We start from the raw sequence: 20,960 nt of genomic DNA, 5'->3' as shown, positions 1-20,960 counted from the left end.
CCCCAATGTTTTGGTTAAAATGACGATAGTAAGGCGCGAATGAATGCTGTTTTGCAAGAATTGACAATGCAGTGATAGGGCAATGTAAACCTGCATCTGTCGGGTGTACTACTGTCCAGCCGTTCGGCTAACCAGCATCCGGACAAACGTCCTGTCATCTTTCGTAGTCGTCGCTGGGTGTCTGCTCTGTCTAGGCCTACATTTTGAGCATAGCGCATTACAGTGACGGTGTAAGGCATTGAGAGCGCCTCGAGCATGACCTAGTGACCTTTAAAACCCCAGCTTGCTGAGGAATCGATTGTGTTGTCAAAACCCGAGATATAACTGTGTTTGAGACCTCGGACAGACAGTGTCTTTGTTTTAGAATGGTGGCCAAGATGCAGAGCCTCTTTAATGCAAACTAAGTGCTCGCGCTTTCCCAGAGTAATAAGGAGTTTGCCAGTTTTTTGAGGTCTGACAGCAAGTCAGACCCATTAATTGACCATCAAGTAAGGCAACCCACAATTGATGACGAAATGGAGTCATTACTTTGAGGACGCAGTTAGGGCGGCGCCCTCTGCCTTTTATTAGTCTTGGAAAGCAATGACCACATGGGACTAAAATGTTCATCCTCAATATGTTTGTTTGACATGGTCATGATAGCCCTCTCTCCCAGGCCATGTGTGGGTCTCGAGTATCCCAGGGAGAGTCAGTCTGATCGCTCTATCTTGCCCCTGGCGGAAGGCTCAATGTTGTCTTTTTCGAACTTGGCTGTAGTGCTTAATTTGTTTGGTTTTATTTTCAAAAGCGTTGGAAACATGTCCGGAGATAGATAGATAGTCCTTGTGACCCTCTGGCTCTTTGCTCAGCTTGATAAATGTAGTGTGACAAGACTCGTTGTTGGACTTTGAGACGATGTTGAAATTTGAAATGGGGCCGGAAGGCCGAAAGTCTCATTGACCCAATTTCCCTGCTAATTGGCTCGCTCTGGGCACCTAACGACTGTCCAGTACCGCCCAGGTGTATTTTGAGGTTCTTGTAGCAGGGGTGATCGGGGATTTTGAAGCAATCCTTGGGCCACTGAGTGTCCTCTGTTTTTCTTAGAATGTCACACACATTACGCCCGGGGATGCGAATTCGGCCCTGGTTGTTATCTCCGTTGTTATCCTGGTTGTTGGTATGGCTGTTCTGAGCTGGGAAAGCGGTGATTGGAGGGGAAAGGGCAGAATGCTGCTGCCTATTGCGATAATTCCAGTCTCCAATTACAGAAGTGACTTGGTCACCTTTGAGTGCGCCCTGGACCAGCAGTGACTGCATGGTCGCCTGCAAACTACTAGGCAGTAAGAAATATGGTATTGGCCAAAATGTTGTTTAGAAATTTTGATACATATTGCCCAAGGTTAATCTGGGCGTTTCTGATAGCCTACACCGTCCACCGTCCAGAGAAGACCACTGCTGCGTCAAAGGAAACTTCAATGTTTAGGTCGAGCATTGTGACTATGTTGTTACCCGGCGCTTCCTCTTGAAGTAGACAGCCTTATTGGCCCTTAGAGCTGACCTCTTATAAGCGGTGATTTGACAGTGGTACGGTGGGTTGTTGTAGACTCACTGGCTTGACAATTATTGGCGCAAAGAATTTGTGAGCTGGCTCACTCCCTTTCCCAGCCATACGTGACCCATGGATGAAGGAAGATGTAAACCACTTTCATTCCCCTCAACTGGCAGGCTTTTACCTCTTTTCATTGCCCTAGAAACAATATTAACATCGCCAGGGTAGACTTAAGAGCTATTTATGTACGGAATTGCTGGTCTCGGTCCCCAACAGAACTTCTTGTATGCCGTTCCCTTGCTGCCGATAAGGTGGCCACTTGACAAGGACCTGTATTCCTTCCAAATTGTAGAAGTCGGGTGCAAATGTTGTTCAACTTCGACCCCATGTGATAGAGCAAATGCTGACTGTCAGCACCAGGGTACAAAATCGGTGGCTACGCTGTTCAGAAAATCATAGGCGTGTGGCGGCTGAGAACCAACCCACAGTGTGAGCGACTCGGGCTCTTCTCTAAGCGTGCCTGTTGCCATCATTATGTTCGCCACTTGTTGAATTAAGTAAGATTGGCACCAACCGATAACGATAAAACGCTTTACATTACAAACATGCAAGTTTTGTTCGTTGGCGCGGGTCTGGTATTAAGGAAGGGCAAAGCAGTTGGTTTGCTGCGTTAGAATTATTCATGTTTCCTCCAAACCGTACGGCTGTGTCGCAGTCCGGCAGTCGTTGTCCCCTCTCCACCCCCCAACAACAACAACGACAACGAACAGTATACAGTCAATACTATTCGTGCCATGCATGTCAATGTTATTGACCCGCAGCCACGGATCATATTTCACAATTGCCTGGCCTCGACCTCTCCTTGCCTTCTCCTTGCCATGCTCTAACTATACTACAAGCCAAGTTGATGCAGCGTTGGCTATGTTGCATTCCGCACAGGTGCTCGCGAGTGCCTCACAGTTACTGTCGATATATTGAGTAAGTACTAAAGCAACCCATAACAATAAAACGTGCTGCAGACTTGTATAGGCAAAGAGGCACCAGAATTAAATCATTGTTTGATTAATTCAATCAGCGCATTATTCCGACAACTATTGCTTCGATCGATCTCGCCTCGCCTCGAGAAGCGGGAATTGAAGGTCCCAACAGACCTTGGTACCACATCTAAACTTATGCATTACTCTTCTCTGACCCTTACTTGCGCAACCATTCACCCCTGCCTTCTTAGCCATTGAGACCGTTGCCCACGATCTCACTGACAATCCTACCACCATGCCACTACTTTGTGCGTTGTAACTACATTTGAGGCTTCGAGTCCTTCGTCTGCAGCAGTCTTTGCCTCACAGTTCGGTTCTTTCTGCAGCACAGTTTTGCGAACGCGTGCAGTGTTTATCCCATCGCACCATACGTCATCACACCCTGCCATTGGGGTCCGGAGTCTTGCCAAGCTTGTGAAAAAGTGAAACAAAAACATATTTGAGCCACAAACCTCGACCTATGTCACTCACCGGCGGTCAACGACTCACGGCTTCCGTGTGGTGCCCGAATTTTACCGAAATCTGCTAATGGGAACTACTACATTTAGAGATTGACTTTGAGTTTTGCCATTTCTGACACATGACAATCACACCTTCGCACGGTCGCCTTGGGGAACTGATTCTGACATTTGTCAGTGCTGTCACCATTGCTGCCCCTCGAGGAGAAAGTGGAGCTCCCCATGCAGAAAACGAGTTGTGGGGTTTCAAACACACAGGGCACCGGGGGTCACACCTAACTGGTTCTGAATTGACGTGGGACACACACACACACACACACACCCCACACCACACCACACCGGTACTCATAGTGGCTTTGCAAGCAATTCCTTCCTTTTCCTTCCGCCATTCTGGCTGGAAGTTTCAACCCGACATGGCCACCCTTGTTGACTCTCGAGATGACATTGAAGGCGAACACAACCACAGGTACACAATTGCTGAATATTACTGCTGTATTTTATTTTATTTTGGCTCTGAAGCACTCTTGATACTTCCTGTGTGCTGAAACGGGTCACATCATCCGCACGAAACTGTCCCGTAATTCTTTCTGCCAAGGAAAATATCTTTGCTGTTTGTGCACAATGTTGTGTTGGCCGTGGTCACTGTTAAAAATCTGTGCGCGGCAGCCTATCTGCATCTGACTGTCTCCGGGTCTGCTGTCCGCTGTGCTGAACTCGGACCTGCGCCGCCACTTTTTTTTTGCAACATACCCCTTTCATCATAAGTGCGTAGCACTTGACAGGTCCAATTGATGTATGTATTCACATGACTCGGGTGACCGTGCATGATGGTCCGCCTGGAGAGGGAAGTTTGTTCTGGGGGTTGGCTTGGCGACCGCATGAACAAAAAATTGCGCATTGAAGGAAAGATATCTGACGCTATCGGTCTCCCGTTGCAAGTACAGAACACCTCTTTGCGATGTTCACCGCATGCAAATTAAAAGCATGAACCAAGTAGAAGTATTTCAGGTCGAAGTAGCAGGCATGGTGCCGCCCACTGTTGCTCCATATGCTCTATATGTACCACAAGGTAAACAGGCAGTAACCGACCACAATCCCGCACTAAATTAATCAGTAGTCAGGAGCTGCCCTGATTGCATTTTGGTGCAAGCAGTATATTAGTATCTCCTCTCCTCGGTTTTGGGGTTCTGGCCCGGATCCAAAGATGATGTGCATATTGTACCGGGTCCCCAGCCATGATGTCTCAGCCTACCGTTGTCGGGCAACCAAGGAAGGCATAGAAAGGAACAGTATCCAACATGTGCATCATTAACGAATATATTCCTCAGAAGCCGATCTTCTCCAATAGAGTAGTGCGCTTCTGGCTGTCGGCAAATAGGGCACGAACCAGCCTGTCCAGTTCCTGGGGCGTGAAGTCGACCAGCGACCCACTCTCAAACAGGTAGGTAATGTCGACAAGGTTGGCACGCTGAGGCGTCAGTGCACTACACACAAATCACGCCTGACAGATGCCTACCAAAATCTCGTTAGTGTAACACAACTTCAGCCAGTGGGGAACAAAGGTCGCGATGGCTGAGACCTAATACACCCATGAGCATAACGCAAGCAACGTCACTTACGTCACTGCCGCCCATAAACTGTGAATCAAGGCTTTCCAGCTCGCCCACAAGAAGGCCGATTTTCTCAGACTCAGCCTCCGTGATGTCTTCAAGGGCGAGAATATCGTCCACGACGGACACCGCAATAGCCTCCACAACACCACCAAGCAGGTTGTCTCGGCGCTGCGAATCGAAAAGGGGCTGGGCGGGCGTCAGACAGCGGTGCGGGAATGAGCAAACTCTTACGTCCAAGTCAACGGCCAGCTGTTTCGCGTAAACTACTAGCCTGTTGATGGCCTGTTGGGCTGGGGCGAAGACCGTTTCGCTGCTGGTATCCACAAAGTGATGCGTGCCCGACAGAATGGATGAGACAATGGCGAGCTGATTTTCAACAAAGGATTGGTAAATTGTGCTACCAGCCGACTTGAAATGTTGTGCAAGATCGTTCGAACAAACAGCCGGCGAGACATGTAAAGTTTCGCCTATGTACGCAAAGTCGTTGCTCAACTGCAAAACAGCAGTAGAAGTCTTGGCGTACTCCAGATTAGCAACAGGCGTGGTCGCGCGGATGAAATCCAGCACCTCGGCCAGCTGGTCTGCCATTCCTGACTCCAGGGAGGCGAACGAAGCATCATTGATACTGTGGCAGTGAGTGCTGTGCTCAGCTCACCCAAGTACTCACGACAAACTAGGAACAGCGTACATTTCCGCGGCCGCATCATTAGCCATCGTGACAACCTCGTCGCACACCAGTGAAACCCGACGCCAGTGGCGCTGTGGGGCTGGTGGCGAGGGAGTGACGACGGCTCGAGGCTGCAGCACGGGTTCTTCTTCGCGTGGAGGGGTCGACGGCAAACTTTGGGGTGTGTCCACACTCTCGGACTGCTTAGCCCGCTTCCCTAGGCGTTTAGCCACACGTGTCGGCTTGGAATTGACGACAGGTGGCGGAGCTATGGGTGTAGCCACATCATCAAAGTCCCATCCACTCGAATCGTCTTCAGGATTCCCTTGCGTGGCCTTTGACTCTTCAGAAGGCTTATCGTCGAAGCCCCAACCATCGTCATCGTTGTCCAGCTCATCATCCAGTACTTTATCGGCCGCAATAGCCGCTTCTTCGGGTCCCACATGGGTGACGGCCGCTTCTTCGGTTGTGGGAGTGGCGATATCGACCTGTCGAAAGCCGGACAATTTCCAGTCGTTATAGATGATGCGCCTCGCTTTGCGTAGCAACGCCTGGCGGCGCTTACTAAGCCATCGTCCTCCGGCTTCCTGGTCCACAAACTGCCGGAGGACAGCAATCGTCGCACCTGCTGGTTGAAGCTCCTCCTCGCTGGCTGCCGCCTGATGAACAAGTTGCAACCACACTGGCAGGTCACCTGACGCCAAGGGCATCGCCGGCACAATGATAGCGCTCAGCACTCGCTCAAACGCTTCCTTTTGGACAGCGAGCAGGAAATTGCTACGCGCCTGGGTTGAAGGTGAGGTGTTGTCTGGAGGAGGGCAGACCGAGGTCGCAATGAAAGACAGGATAGTTTTGACACCGAGCACGGTCTCGGCGGGTGGCTGATGTCCCACAACAGACATTTGCAGTGAGGCCACATCTCCGCTCGAGTCTACCATAGGCTGCCAGTTGCCGTTATCGATGAATGGGTAAATGACCTTGTACACGACTTGGGATTGAATCTCCTGGAGACGGGGAGTGAGAACCCCAAGAACATCCAGACTGTGGATAAGTTCTTCCGAAGTGAAGGATGGAGGCCCCGTAGACGGCAGGGAATGTGACGGCTTAGTAACACGAGACACTGATGGAGTGAGTTATACGTGGGACAGCATATACACTTACCGTGCGGCAACGCGAGCTTCAATCTCCTCTTGACTGACAACTGTGGTGGCTCGCTAGGCTGACTTGCAACCGTGATTGACTTAACCCAAGCACTAGTGATTTGTTCAGACAGCATGGACAGCAGTATCTTGTGGCGATTCTGAACCGAGTCAGCACAAAGCACGAGTTTGCCAGCAGACCAGCTCACTTCAATTGCTGATGCCACTTGAGACGACGATGGGGTGGTGGTATGCTTGGCAGACACAATCTCAAGTAAAACGTTATGGTCCGCACCTTTGCCATCCCACAGTATGTCTTCAAGCGCCACCAAGTCATTGTATTTGGATTTCAACGCATCCAGGGCAGTAAGAGTGGCCGCAGCGACAGCTTGATCGTGGGCGCAGGAAGAGAGCGCGCTTGATTGGTCCACAAACCGACCTACGGCTGGGAATGCCTAGGCTTTAGCACTGCCCAAGCTCGTCCTGCATGCAACAGCTGCAATTACACACCCTGGGGTTTCTGGCGTCAAACGCTTGCGACATGTCCGAGAGTCGAGTATTCACGTCGGCGACTGTGTCGTGCAGGTCGTTTGCCTGAGAAAGGTGTCTGGAGACGACATCCGATTGATTACCCATACACATGTGGAGTGCACTCTACAGTGTCAGTAGTATCCACCCTGTCCACAGTTACCTTCTGCTCAGTGATCGATGAACAGAGTTGTGCCGCGACGCTAGCAACATCCTCGCTGGATGGAGACAGTGTTCCTATGGCGTTGGCGAGCCGGTCCACGGGTATGTCGGACTGAGTTGCCGAGGACATTGTAGAGGAGAATGGACCACTGCCTACAGGTCCACAGGGAACGCTTGCAGTCATGGTACAGGTAGGAGAACGGCGGTGGTCGTATGGAGGTTATCACACGAGAAGAACAAACGATGATGCTTGCTACCTCCACGCCCCAACCCCACATTACCCCAGACGGGAGCATTTCAGCTGTTGTTTTCTCCGTCCGCCGTCATCGATGTCAAGATGTCCGTTTGCAGGATCGCAAGCTCTCTGACATACTGTTATTTTGAACCATCCAGTCCAAACTGCCCCCACGCCAACAACATGGACATCAATAAGATGTTCAAGCTGCCGACCCTTCCCAGCGGAACGGGTCTAAAGCGAAAGATGTCAGACCTCCCGACGGCAGGTACGTGAGGTCTATGCGCTCGATCAACTAATGGTACCAGACGTCCTGAAGCGCTTCAAGCCTGAAGAACCGTCTCTGTCCTCTTCGAATGATGGAAAATCTGCCATTGTAGAGGATGAGGACGATTTAATTACGACAGGTGTGTTCACGGGGACTGAAGCTCAAAGAGCTGATGTATCAGAAGAATCTCCCCAGGGGGACTATGATGATGGCGATGATGAGGGACGATTCTTTGGGGGCGGTCTCAACGATGAACAAAACGTATGTTGACATGCCCCTTGTCAGCACTGTGCTAATATTTGCAGCAAATTCTGGATATCTTCGACAAGGCGGGTGACGAAGACGAGGAGGTGAGACCGTATTTGTCTGGGAGATTGTCACGTTGCTGACGCCGTGAGACCGCCATGACAGCGCCCGCTCTTCGCCGATTGTTGGCGAAGTTTGATCGGACTGTCGCAAAGAATGCTGAACAGCGTGGCAAGTTCCCCGAGGATCCGGCAAAGTACGGCTGTAAACGAATGTTCGCCCCGCTAACAGCTCAGATTTATCGACTCCGAGTCGGACTTGGACTCCATCTTGAAGCAATTTCTCCCGCTTACCCAAAACCCGGCCCTTTACTACCCCGAATTGGTCAAGACTGGTACTGTTGGATTGCTTGCTAGTCTCCTCAGTCACGAGAACACCGATATCGCGATCGATGTCGTGCAGGTTGTGCAGGAGTTGACCGACGAGGACGTAGGCGCGGAAGACGAGAATCTCTCGGATATGGAGGACGAGGACCGGGCCTCCGCTACTCGTATTGCTCTGGCCCAGTTTATTGACGAGTTGGTGAGTCACTTGTGGCTGTTTCTGTCTAACGGCCTCAGCTCTTGCACTCTATCTTTGAGTTGTTGGTCTCCAATTTGAACCGTCTGGACGAGAGTGAAGACACCGATCGTCAAGGCGTTTTCCAAATCCTTGGCATCTTTGAGAATCTGTTGGCATTCATGCCCCCGCTCGCCGACCAGATTGGATCCACCACGACTCTGTTGCAGTGGCTCCTGGAACGAATGGCTCGCAAGCCGTTTGACAGCAATGCCCAGTACGCTTCTGAAATTCTCTCCATCCTTCTGCAAGGCAGCCAGTCGAATGCCCTCAAGGTCGCAAACGACCATGGTGTCGACACCCTTTTGACGTTGTTATCCGTTAGTATCCTTGTCGCTTGTGCGGTGCGCACCACCCTCTGACGTCTCCAGCAATATCGCAACGCAGACCCCAAGGACGGAGAAGAGGAAGAGTTCATGGAGAACACCTTTGACAGTCTGTGCGCCCTTCTCAACCTGCCTGAATGCAAGGCGATGTTCCTCGAGGCAGAAGGCGCCGAGTTGATGATCATTATGATGAAGTACGTGCTTCATACCCGAAAGCTGTGCTGACACGCGAAGGGAGAAGGTTCTCTCGCGGAATAGGTCGATCAAGGTTCTGGACTACGCAATGCGGACAGAACAAGGCGCTCCCAACTGTGAACGCTTTGTGGAGATGCTTGGCTTGAAGTCACTGTTCTCAACGTTCATGGGCAAGGTGAGCTTTCAATTGTTCAACATTGCTTAACGAATCAGGGCGATAAGAAGAAGAAAGGTCGGCACTTGGCGACGACGTTTGAAGACAACGAGCACATGCTGGGCATCCTGGTTAGCTTGTTCACAAATCTATCATCGGATTCCCCGCCTCGCATCCGCTTAATTGCAAAATTCGTCGAAGTGGATTACGAAAAGGTAGACCGCCTCTTGGAGCTGCGGGGTGCGGCGGTTGCGAAGCTCAAGACGACAGACCACCGCATTGTCGCTCAGCGAAAAGTATGTATTATTGCGCCTGTTGTCGTGGTGCTCACGCTACAGGTGATGGTGGACAACCAGGAAGAAATCAATGATGAACAAGAAGACGAATGGTACCTCAGTCGTCTTGATGCTGGCCTTTCGGCCCTTCAAGCTGCAGACTATATCCTGGCGTGGATCTGCATGGAGGATGATGGAGTAGGTTGAGCCGATCCCCACGTTGTTTGCTGTGACGTTACTGATAGGATATAGGTCAAGGCGCACGCAGAGAGGCTTCTGAAGAGAACGGGGGAATCTCTCAATGGCGTGGCAAATGTACTGAAGGGTGAGCCCGATACCCACAAAAAAGACTTATTGACGTCTCAGAAATGGCGGAGCGTATTGAAATTGACGACGAGGCTTCTCAAGACGATCCGGATGTCCAGCAGAGGATAGTTCTCGATAGTCTCGTCCGCTTCCTGGAGGAGTCTCCGTGAAGGAAGTATGCATGGGTGTTTTCTACAACATGGCTTGTACATTTCGTTCTAAAATCCACCGGCTCGCTTCTTGGCAGCCTTTTTGCGTGTCTTGCTGGAGACCTCTGGACGCGCACCAAATAGCCCTCTCTCGACTTGCGTATGAGGGAACTCGCCACTAAGAGATTCTAGTGTGGGAGCAGGTGGGGGTGACGATCGAGCACCTGGTCGAGTCGGAGACCATGGTTGGATGGCTGGGAATGTTGACGTGTGGGGTAGGGGCCGCAAGGTTGGGGCTCTGCCAACAGGCGGAACGTTGATGGAGTGGGTAGAAGCGGCAGGTTGGGTCGGGTGAGGTCGCAGAGATGGCAAGGGTCGTATAGGTCGATCGAAGCCAGTTGATACCTGAGGGGTGCTCGGCAACCGGGTCAGAGGCCCATCCCATTGATAATCGTCGGCATGTTGTCCAAGTGGCCATTCAGCTAACAGTGGGAGTGCAGCCGTGAGGTCCAACAACGACCTCGAATCAGACCCTCCGCGCTGCGGACATGGGATCTTTGGTTGTAACACGGAGAAGTGAACCGCGGCCGTAGAATGTTTGTCCTCGAGACTGAGCTGACCAGCTGCAGCAGCAAACAAGTCGTCCAGGTTGCCATGGCTTGTGTCAGGAGCTGCAGGAGTGGTAGCCGGCTGAATTGGATCGGACGCCAGCGTAGTGCCACATAGCATGAGGTCGCAGTGGAGCTGGTTGGCTTCCAGGTCGAGTCGACGTGGGATTGGCGTTGAACCCCTGCGGCTCTGCAATGCTGCAGTGGCTGGAAGGAAGGGGTCTCCAGGAGCACTGGAAAACGGGTGACCGCTTGACTCGACATACGAAAAGTGTTGTGAAAATGAGAGGCTTTCCAGCGTCACTTCTGTTTCAGACTTTTTGGGGAATCCAATGCGGCGCACAAGACTGGAACGGGTCTCTGGTGCATTCCCATAGGCGGAATCACGGGCAATCTCGGCTCTGGAGAGAATCAGCTTTCATGAGGCAACCTCAACGCACGCAGTCATGATGTGGTCCGACTGGCCTTCCTCTTCGCGGAGGTCTTGCTGAAACACCTCCACATCTAATGTGTATTGTGGCGGTTCATTGATCACAAAATATGAGCGCGTTTCCTTGTGGACAATACTTACGTGACCATACCCATCGAGCATGGAGAATGTCATGCTTTGTTCGACCTTTCGCGCCATACTCGGACGCATCAAGCAGACGCGTTTGTGACGCTCGGGACGACAGTTGAGACAGCATCTCCACTTGTTCGTCCCACTTTATATGCGGATTTGAAACAATGCTTTCCAGTCGCCCGTGAGAAGGCGAGGGACGTGCAAGCTTGAAAAGCCGCAGGCTACCGTCTTGGGCTTTTCCAACCACACATATGCAGTCTTTGGAAGTAGACGCGCCTTGGAAGGGCACTAGGTTATTCTGGAAAGGTAGCATGGTGAGACCGTCCATCGCAGTGGGCAAGCATCCAATAGACCAAGGCGGCGTGGTAATCCTCGCGGGCGGAAAACTTGACACTTGCACGCCTTGGAGATATCCTTGAGTCCGAGAGAAAATAATCACACTTTCGTGCAACGACGAGTGTCGCGTTGGTGCGCCTGGAAGGATCATCACTTGCAAGTCCTCGGCCTTTGCAGCGCCGTATTCGTGTGCACATCGGAGCACTACTGGCTGTGTACCACTCTCGTCTATCCACAGTAGCTCCTTTGTCGTGGAGACGCAGGTCAACGTTGCCTCACGTTCAAGTGCTGTCTTATCGATAGAAGTGAACACATGAGAGCTCACGTCAATTTTCACGACGACCGTTGACTGCTGTACTGTTGAAGCGCCTTGGATTTTCTGCTACAATTAGCTTTTTGCTTTGTGTGTGCTCAGGCATCACCCACCTTGAGGTCCAGCACCTCCACAGATTCGCGAGAAACCACAACGATGGTGTCAGGGCGAGTTCCAAATGCAACTCGGAAAAAGCCATCTTCAGATCCCACAGCATTCCGTAGTTTGGCTCTTTGTTGTCAGCAATTGGGAAAGCAGAAGCTGCGCATACAGTTTTGGCGACTTGTACAGACGTCCATCTTGACGTCCATCCAGCCGTTCTTTTTCTTCCCACCAGAGCCAGACGGCACCTCCTTCATCAACAACAGCGGCACGACTCCAGGATTTTGCATCGAGGGCCATGTCGACCTGTTGGCGACCTTCAGTAGCCGATACAGGTAGCTCGCCTACTCGTAGAGTCGAAACCGGAGGCATGGCCGTTGGAGGCACATACGTTCCTTGCGGGACAACGTTCAACAGATAAGAGCAGAACGTGGTGCGCACCAGCAGAGCGGTTGCTGCCCCTGATTATTGTTGTCAGTACCTTGCGGACGAGACTGGATATACTCACCGTCCAATCGATGTTTTGAGACAAATGGGGAGCTAACGATCTGAAGGATTTGCCCCGGAAACTTGTCTACCGGCGAGGCGGATGGCATAAATCGGGATTCAAGTCGGCCGCGTGAGAGAGCATTTGTTTTGGGCAGGAAAGGAGATATGTCTGTGGTTAGTACAGTTGCTTTGCGGCGTGCAGCTTACTCAGTTCTTCTCCAACGGGGCCCGTGGGGAAACATAGGACCACTCGGGTGAATCTGGCGGTAGGGTTGTGGGCAACGGCAAGTGCAACACCAAGATGGCGGTCATTGGCCTGTCCGGTATCGTGATGAGCGATTGCCAGCTCTTCTGCTACCAATTCGGCCACAAACTCTGGCTCATAGATATCGGGAGTGCTGTGAATGTAATGTGTCTGAAAGAGGGAAGGTCAGATAGATGAGGGGGGAGGTTGTAAATACGCACCGCCGACGTTATGAGGACGTCCAATGGAAACTCGGGTGGACTTGAGGACGATTCACGAGTAGGCGGAAACAAGAGCTTGGACTGTCCCACAGGAACAAGAGGAATATCTGAAGTGTCAGCGAGACACAGATACACATAGCAACAACATACCTGTTGAGTCTCCAGACAGCCAAGTCCAAGACCAGTTGTGCCGCGTTCTTGAGAGCGTAGTTGATCCTTTCTTGCCCAGAGTACCAAGGGGGGTGGAGGATCCCCTGTCGGGCAAGCTGGATGCGGTATGATTGGCGTGATTTCGAAGTGTTGCACCACGGGAGCGAGGAAGATTGAGATGGCCCACAGTCGGGACAAAACTTGTGGGCACAGCCATATCGGCTTTGCTTGGGAAAGCAGGAGGCCACCGAGGGCTACAGGTGGGCTTGTTCCTACCCTCCTCAGTTAACAGTCGTTATAGAGTCGACTGCTCATTCGGTGGCGGGGTGTACGACGAGACAACAGATTGGGCGATGACGAAATTGGAAAGCCAAGGCGCGCCGGCAAAATTCAAACCCACAACCTCCACTTCGGTCAATCTCAGGAACCCACCACCGCTCTCACCCCCGCCGCCCCGGCCATGGCCGACTGACACAAACAAGTCGAAGTGTACTTCAAAAGCGTGCATGTATTTTGCAACTGTACTGAGAAATGTCTAGTGGAAGCGGTCCCACATCTCCTGATCTTCCTCTCCAAGTTCTTCCCTCCCTGCATTGTACGCAACGTTGGATGTTGCCGTCAGGGCGGAGGGAGATGGGGAATGGGTTCGTGGTTCGTCCGCGTAGATCGGTTGGTATAACCCGCCGCGGACACGGCCGCTGGTAAGAGTTCTCTCAGCAACAGCCTCTTCATCGTCGAGGTCCAGGTCCATCTCGAGAGCAATTGATGCAGCACGGGCTTGAGTGAGGTCCATCGGCTTGGGAGGCTTCAAAATGGAGTGGCCCGAGCTGGAGGGTCAGCTTAGCAACTGTCCACACGGCTTGAAACGCACCGCCTGAGAATGTTGCCTAGGCGCAAGAACTGGACGGCGTTGCGAATGACCAGTAGGATAGTATCCAAAAGTTCTTCATCTACACAGGTCAGCAGTGGCATACGGTGGCAGAACTCACTGTGCGTGCCCTCGCCGCATGGATTCACAAAAACGAGGAGGAGGGTTACGACGCAAAAGAGGACGAGAAGCAAGTCGACAATGTTGAGGAGAGTCATTGGATATTTCTATAGCGACATGAGCTCTGTCCTTCCTTGACGCAACTGTACCTTGCCGTAGGCAATCCACCTCGTCGACACCTCGGCGACCATGAGAATGTTGATGATAACCTCGAGTACGTTCCAGGCAAAGGGTGGGCACTGGTGCTGGCCTGGTTTGTGTTAGTTAGGAGGCAGCTGCAAGGTTCAGATGTTGCGTCTCACTTGTAGCAATCAGGCTGAGCACGACAGTTGTCAGACTGAGACTCATCATGACGAAATAAAAGAGAATGTAATAGCGGCTGAAGATGATACGGTTGGCGACGCCGCGGAGCTGCTCGCTGGCTGGTAAGCGGTAAGGGGAGCGAAAAGGAGCGGCCGTTGTGCCTCCTCCTGTAAGGGGAGTGTCTGGGCCATCCTCCAGCTCAAAGTCTGCTGTGGAAAGGGTGTTGGGGTCGGACATTGTGGGTGGGACTGGACGGTTGCGTGGTGTGGTCGTCGTCGTCGTCGTCGTCGTCGTCGTCGGTGTCATAAGGAAGAGCCGTTTGCCACGGGTAAAGGGGGAGGACCACACAAATGACAAATGTGGGGCCCAAAACGGGCCGGTTGTTTGTTTGGGGGGATGGGTTGGTTCATTCCGTCGTCTGTCGTCATATGGCGGGGCGGGCGGTTGTCTGTGTGCGTGCCTGGAAATCGTCGTTCCAGTGCGCCAGTGCCGAAGCCCACCGTACCACCGTGTGGTGTGTGTGTGTGTGTTTGCGCCGCCGCCAGACAGCGACGAGGCGTCCCGACTCCCTCTCCCCCCAACAGTCTCCCCCCAACGCTGGTATCTTCGCTCCTTTTTTTTGTCTTCCTGCTGTGTACGACTCGCACGATCCGCACTGTCAATCACTCGCCCCTTCGCCCTGCGTGCAGCCTCCTGCACTTTGTCAATTGGGTCGCTCAGCACTCTGTTCTCTCTCCTCCCGTTGTCCTTCAAAGCAGTGCGTTCAGACAGAACAACGTGAGACCCCTTTACCCCCCGGCCCGGTTCTTCCGCAACAAATGGCTGACATGCCACAGAATCGCATCGGACTTACTCCCAATTGACATCTCGCAGAGACACTCTGCAGCTCTGCAGGTGGTTCGCAATGGCTGGGCTCCCAAACGCAGTGGTCACACTGTTAACCGCTCCGTCGTACCTCCCAGGCGCCCTCGTGCTACTCCATTCACTCCAGGAGCTGCATCCTGCGCCCAGAGACTTCAAGCTTGTCTGTCTTGTTACCCCAGAAACAGTGGACGCACACGCTATCGGTGCTCTTCGCAATGCTGGCTACGACCTCGTTATTGGGGTCGAACCCATCGCTTCGGGAGACAGCGGGCAGGACGGTTTGGACCTCATGGGTACGTGCCCTCTGGTCCGTGTTTTATATCTAACCCCACAGGACGACCAGACTTGACCTTGGCCTTGACCAAGCTTCACATTTTTCGTCTTGGATCGCTGTTCTCGACTATTCTCTACCTTGATGCTGATACTCTTCCGTTACGTCCTCTCGACCACCTGTTCGATGCGACGGCGCCTCATCACTTCTCTGCATGTCCTGATGTCGGATGGCCAGATTGCTTCAATTCGGGCGTGATGGTTATTCGGCCAGGACCGACTGATTTCGATGACATCCGTGAAACTCTACGCAACAATTCTACCGACGGCAGCGGCAACGGCAGCTTTGATGGTGCCGACCAAGGTCTGCTCAACCAGTACTTTTCAGACGAGGGCCGCGGTGGAGCGTGGCATCGCCTGCCATTCACGTGAGACATGCGCTTGCGACGACTACTAACAACGGCACAGGTATAACGTCACCCCCAGCGCTGCATACCAGTATGCACCTGCGTATAAGCATTACGCCAACAAGATCAATCTCGTTCACTTCATCGGTGCTACAAAACCCTGGAGTACGCTCGCGCACCGTCCCGCTGGATCCTCGGCGTCATCCAACGGCTCGTCATTTGACTGTAAGTACTCTGCGCCGTGTTGTCACCAGTGGACTAATCCGCGTAGATGGTGCCCTTGTTGATCGCTGGTACGCAATCTATGATCGACACGTTCGCCCAACGGCCGTTCACGCGCCAAACCTTGCCAAGCGATTCTCTGTGCCCGAGCATCAGGCTGTTTGGAACCAGTCAACCGTCGATCAGCCCAACGACCGCCTTGACCTTGGGGTACTCAAGTCCGCCGTTGAGCAGGGCATGGCGACCCTCCGGCCAGGCCAGTATACCTCCCTTCCCCTCGACGGCCGTGTCGATCTAATCCGTCCTAAGCCTGTACCCAAAGAGACACCCAAGCCGTTCCATCCGTGGTTCAATTCTGTTCCTGCAACCACCGGGCCGAACGAGCATGAGGGGTCGCATCCCACCCACTTGTCCGATGTCCACCATCAACCCGTCTCGCACGGTGACAATCAGGAATACCCTCCATACCTCCAACCGGTGTTTGCCCAACCAGCTCAACGGCAGCCTGAGCATCACCACCAGCCTCACGAGCATCACTACCAGTCTCACGAGCATCACCACCAGCCTCATGAGCATCACCACCAGCCTCACGAGCATCACCACCAGACTCACGAGCATCACGAGGAGCCTCCCAAGGAGATTGCTCAACACGATGCGTGGGATGCGTCACACCAGGCTCCTCCAAAGTACAGCCGCCCCGAGATGGCCGTGGCTATAGACACCCACTACTCCCCGGCTTGGGATCAACCGGTCAGCGCACATGCCACATACTTTCAAACGCATCCCGAACCGTCCACCCCAGCGTACCCTTCCATTCCTCGAAACGTCCTTTCGAATGACTGGTACAAGGAGTTCACTGGTACCACTCCAAAGCAAGACAACGTCAAGCCCGTTTTCCCATGGGAGGCCTCCACTCGTCGCCCGCCTCCTGGACGTATATTCCCCAAGCCCAAGGAACCTGTCCTTGCCGCCCGAGCCCCCAGGCAGACGTCGCTGCAGATCAACACGTCAACAAACCAGCCACCTCCCGCCGCGAAGCCAGCCCCGCGTGCAGAACCTGCTAACTTTGTGGAGGCGATGGCGTCGTACACCAACGCGTGGGATAATGTCGCTTCCATTGACCGCTACGCCAAGCGTCTAACTGTCCTTGGAATCGGTATTGAACGCCGTTCGAATTCGGGGCTGCAGACAGTCCCACCGAGCCCGCACCGGTCGTCCGTCAACCTTGCCGCACACCATACCGCGCGGGGCGACTCGAGCTCGGACGGAAGTGATGGCGACGACGAAGGTGAAGAGCCGCAATACAGGTACCCGTCCAACATCCTCTATCGAGACAAACAAGCCCAGACAGAGCGGCCGTCCATGGCGGACGCCAAGGTGCAAGCGTCACCAGAGTCGTCACCTGGGACAAGCCCCACTCTCGATGCAAAGGCGCTTCCACCTGTCAAGAGGCAGTTGCCGATATCGCAGTTTACGCCTGCAAGCCGCCACTCTGACGGTTCGGGCCGGAAACCCAAAGCGACTCCTGCCCCGACGAACTACCAGTGGCCCACCACGTCCACAGCGCCACGCCCAACGCCTTCTGGGGGGCGCACGTGGGATCCCAGAACCGATCTGAACGCGGTAAAGAAGAACTCGCAGTTGATGCTGAATCGGTTTGTCAAAACGGCGGATACGGAGCCTGCTGCGTAGTGTAGTGGAAGAATGCAAAAAGCGTACTGTTTGAGGTCGTAGATTGTTTGAAGAGCGCCAATGTGGTGGATTGACTATGCCGTGTTTGTCTATGGATCTGTGGGATCTGTGGCGATCTGTCGGAGTTGGGCGGACGAAATGCGGTGACGTCGAGCGTTTTCGGGCCGGAGGGGCCGGGGGAAAAGGGCGACACCGGTGGGGCACAACGAGTGCCTGAGGCCTGAGATAGATGACCCGCTCGCTGCTTGGATGCTTTGCGGCCGCATGTGGGGGCGGGCTCTCTGCTGGCTCTTGGGCCATGCTCCACTCTTGTCGTCACTGCTCTAAACCCACGCACCCCAAACAGCCCGACGACGCTCTCCCTCGCTCGTTTTGACCATTCGTCCGCTTGTCGTCTTCAATCACTCCTCCGCCCCCAACACGGCACCACGGGTCCACCACATTCTTGCACACCGCATCATACTACTACTCCCTTGCCCCCCCCCCCCCCCTGCCCATCCGTAGGCACAGCAGGCAAATCCCCCCGCTCTCCACACCTCTTTCCCCGCTTGCCGATTCTCGACACTCACCAGCGCCAGCTCTCTCCAGTCACCAGTGTCTTTGTAGCAGGAACGTGCTCTCAGCCTGACGTCACATTCGGACCACCGTCGTTCCCGCGCCCCCCACGTCGTCGGTTCTTAAAGCTTGCAACGCTGCTTCTCGCCCTCTGTTTGTCCTGAGAACCTCATTCAGCTTTGAGATTCCCACCATGAGCCCGATTGACTCAACGAGCGCGTACCCCGCCAACCACGATTCTTCACCATCCCTCTCGCCCATCATGCCGCCTTCAGAACCCCTGCCAAAGCCCGACGATAAGGAGCCTCGTCTCATCGTTGTCTCGAACCGCTTGCCCGTGACGATCAGCAAAGATGACAACGGCGAATATACCTTCAAAGTCAGTATATGATGGCAACCATGTGCAGTTGATGCTAATCACTGGTAGATGTCGTCTGGTGGCCTTGTCTCCGCATTGTCTGGTTGCAAGAAGACCATGTCATTCACATGGATCGGCTGGCCAGGAAAGGACGTGCGTATTGGTGTGCTTAATAACCCACCGGCTCTTCCCATCATGATGCTGACGGTTCCCAGATCCCTCTTCAGGACCGAGAATACGTCAACCAACGTCTGTTGGAAGAGTACCAGTGTCTGCCTGTCTACCTCCCTGATGATGTGGCCGACCGACACTACAATGGTACGGTTTGGTGATGGCATATGCCCAGATGTTGACTCGCTCAGGCTTCTCAAACTCCATCCTCTGGCCCTTGTTCCACTATCACCCGGGAGAGATGAACTTTGACGCTTCGCATTGGCTTGCATATCGTGAGGCGAACATTCGCTTTGCCGACGTGGTTGCGGACTTCGTTCGCACTGGGGACGTCGTGTGGGTCCAAGACTACCACCTGATGCTCTTGCCCATGCTCCTCCGCTCCATAATCTCTGGGGAGTCCGCCCAGGGTGAGATGACACGCCGTGAAATGGGCCGTGTGAAGGACGGTGTCGATGATGCCGTTGTCCAGAATGTGGGTATGCAAAAGGGCGTGGTTCACGGTCTGGACGAGGGTGTGGAGATGCTGGAGGATGTAGAGGAAGACGGTGGCGAAGTCACAACCACTGGCGGTGGACGCGGAGTCTTGCCAGGAATAAGCGCCTTCCAGAAACAAGAAATTCGTGCTCGGCAACGCGGCAAGGGCAACATTCGCATTGGGTTCTTTCTTCACACGCCTTTCCCTTCCAGCGAGATCTACAGGTGAGCTACCAGCCCAAGCGAAGCGCCGCCATATTTTGGTCAATTGACATTGCAGGATTCTGCCTGTCCGCCGCGAGATTCTTTTGGGTGTTCTGCAGTGCGACCTTATTGGGTACGTTGACACTCTTCCACTGAACGCTGACGGTAAGCTTCCACACTTACGACTACGCTCGCCACTTCCTGTCGTCCTGCACTCGAATCCTCGGGCTGGAGACTCAGCCGAACGGCATCGAGTTTGAAGGTCGCTACGCTCAGGTGGGGACGTTCCCCATTGGTATCGACCCTTGGCAGTTTGTCGAGGGCCTCAAGAACTCCACCGTGCAGAAGCGGCTCAGTCAACTGGAGCGCCGTTTCGATGAGTGTAGGGTTATAATCGGTGTTGACCGGCTTGACTACATCAAAGGAATTCCTCAAAAGCTCCATGCCCTTGAAGTTTTCCTCACTCAACACCCCGAATGGATTGGAAAGGTAACACTCACACGAATACATTTGGCTGACCTTTTACAGGTCGTACTGATTCAATTGGCTATCCCATCGCGCCAGGATGTTGAAGAGTACATGAACCTGCGGTCATGTGTCAACGAGCTTGTCGGCCGCATCAACGGTCAATTCAGCACGCCAACCTGGTCACCAATCATCTTTATGCACCGCTCGGTCCCAGTTGAGGAATTGACGGCCATGTACGCCCTTGCGGACGTTTGTCTTGTCACCTCTACTCGGGACGGTATGAACCTGTGAGTTCAAGCGAATCTGTGTCGTACTGACATGACCAGGGTCGCATACGAGTACATTTCGACGCAAGCTGAGAAGCACGGGTCCATGATTCTGTCCGAGTTTGCTGGGTATGTCTCGATCTACCCGACTCGGCTAACTGACTACCAGCGCCTCTCAAAGTCTCGCTGGGTCCCTTATCATCAACCCTTGTAAGTGGCAATGCTGAACCTACCAATGCTCCAGCTGACGTTCATCCCAGGGGATGTTGACTCCACGGCCAGTGCGATCCACACTGCCTTGACTCTCAGTCCTGAGACAAGGGCACAAAACTGGACAAAACTGTTTGCTGTGAGTGACTATGACTTGGCCAGTGCTGACGGCAGTATGTCTCCAAGTATGTTTCTCGGTATTGGCAGACATCACTAACATGAAGCTTCACGGCACAGTCGTGGGGACTGTCATTCCTCAATGAGCTCAACCGCTCGACCGGTCGGCCCCCAGCTGGTCCCCTACTGGGTGGCCGACGCAAGTCCGGTTCTAGTCTTAGTCGCACAAGCTCCAAAGCGAGCATGAAGCGGCGCTTTACCGTGGGTAACTCGATGCCGCCCACTCCAATTGAAGCTCCGCGGTCGTAAAGTGGCCTCGTGTCGGAATAATCACACAGACGTGAGGGCACAAACATTGAAGTCCACACTTTAGCTCAACTGAGATATGCAAGTCATCTGCAGGTGCATCCATGTTGACCGGATGAAATACATGATTGTGATTGGGAATGTCGCGAAGCT

General features: G+C 53.3%; 6 protein-coding genes across 6 annotated transcripts; 3 read left to right on the top strand and 3 right to left on the bottom strand.

Moving 5' to 3' along the window:
* Positions 1-4,347: 4,347 nt before the first annotated feature.
* Positions 4,348-6,205, bottom strand: EHS24_006200 (uncharacterized protein; the record flags this gene model as incomplete). The annotated part of the gene is made up of 6 exons (XM_028621672.1): positions 4,348-4,491; positions 4,540-4,602; positions 4,643-4,822; positions 4,868-5,002; positions 5,078-5,261; positions 5,304-6,205. The coding sequence occupies 6 exons, from the start codon at positions 6,203-6,205 to the stop codon at positions 4,348-4,350; spliced, it is 1,608 nt and encodes a 535-aa protein (XP_028478124.1).
* Positions 6,206-7,550: 1,345 nt separating this feature from the next.
* EHS24_006199 (uncharacterized protein) lies at positions 7,551-9,925 on the top strand (the record flags this gene model as incomplete). Its single annotated transcript, XM_028621671.1, has 13 exons — positions 7,551-7,635; positions 7,676-7,774; positions 7,817-7,896; positions 7,941-7,985; positions 8,034-8,137; positions 8,178-8,463; positions 8,502-8,819; positions 8,871-9,019; positions 9,060-9,195; positions 9,234-9,470; positions 9,513-9,647; positions 9,702-9,774; positions 9,816-9,925. The coding sequence occupies 13 exons, from the start codon at positions 7,551-7,553 to the stop codon at positions 9,923-9,925; spliced, it is 1,857 nt and encodes a 618-aa protein (XP_028478123.1).
* A 48-nt stretch (positions 9,926-9,973) lies between these two features.
* Positions 9,974-13,146, bottom strand: EHS24_006198 (uncharacterized protein; the record flags this gene model as incomplete). Its single annotated transcript, XM_028621670.1, has 9 exons — positions 9,974-10,913; positions 10,953-11,016; positions 11,084-11,789; positions 11,837-11,954; positions 12,007-12,286; positions 12,334-12,483; positions 12,522-12,729; positions 12,780-12,886; positions 12,930-13,146. The coding sequence occupies 9 exons, from the start codon at positions 13,144-13,146 to the stop codon at positions 9,974-9,976; spliced, it is 2,790 nt and encodes a 929-aa protein (XP_028478122.1).
* A 318-nt stretch (positions 13,147-13,464) lies between these two features.
* On the bottom strand, positions 13,465-14,457 carry EHS24_006197 (uncharacterized protein; the record flags this gene model as incomplete). The annotated part of the gene is made up of 5 exons (XM_028621669.1): positions 13,465-13,756; positions 13,801-13,879; positions 13,919-14,024; positions 14,067-14,167; positions 14,220-14,457. 5 exons carry the CDS (start codon positions 14,455-14,457, stop codon positions 13,465-13,467), a joined length of 816 nt encoding a protein of 271 aa, XP_028478121.1.
* A 667-nt stretch (positions 14,458-15,124) lies between these two features.
* On the top strand, positions 15,125-17,675 carry GLG2 (glycogenin glucosyltransferase; the record flags this gene model as incomplete). Its single annotated transcript, XM_028621668.1, has 4 exons — positions 15,125-15,377; positions 15,419-15,782; positions 15,823-15,986; positions 16,033-17,675. The coding sequence occupies 4 exons, from the start codon at positions 15,125-15,127 to the stop codon at positions 17,673-17,675; spliced, it is 2,424 nt and encodes an 807-aa protein (XP_028478120.1).
* Positions 17,676-18,423: 748 nt separating this feature from the next.
* Positions 18,424-20,810, top strand: TPS1 (Trehalose-6-P synthase/phosphatase complex synthase subunit; the record flags this gene model as incomplete). Its single annotated transcript, XM_028621667.1, has 12 exons — positions 18,424-18,609; positions 18,658-18,741; positions 18,804-18,906; positions 18,951-19,461; positions 19,517-19,573; positions 19,611-19,929; positions 19,969-20,195; positions 20,235-20,303; positions 20,344-20,384; positions 20,435-20,523; positions 20,559-20,569; positions 20,609-20,810. 12 exons carry the CDS (start codon positions 18,424-18,426, stop codon positions 20,808-20,810), a joined length of 1,899 nt encoding a protein of 632 aa, XP_028478119.1.
* Positions 20,811-20,960: the final 150 nt, after the last annotated feature.

Source organism: Apiotrichum porosum (assembly GCF_003942205.1).
Source record: "Apiotrichum porosum strain DSM 27194 chromosome Unknown scaffold_3, whole genome shotgun sequence".
In the NCBI taxonomy this organism is placed as follows: domain Eukaryota; kingdom Fungi; phylum Basidiomycota; class Tremellomycetes; order Trichosporonales; family Trichosporonaceae; genus Apiotrichum; species Apiotrichum porosum.
This window is presented reverse-complemented; position numbering and strand designations above follow the sequence as displayed.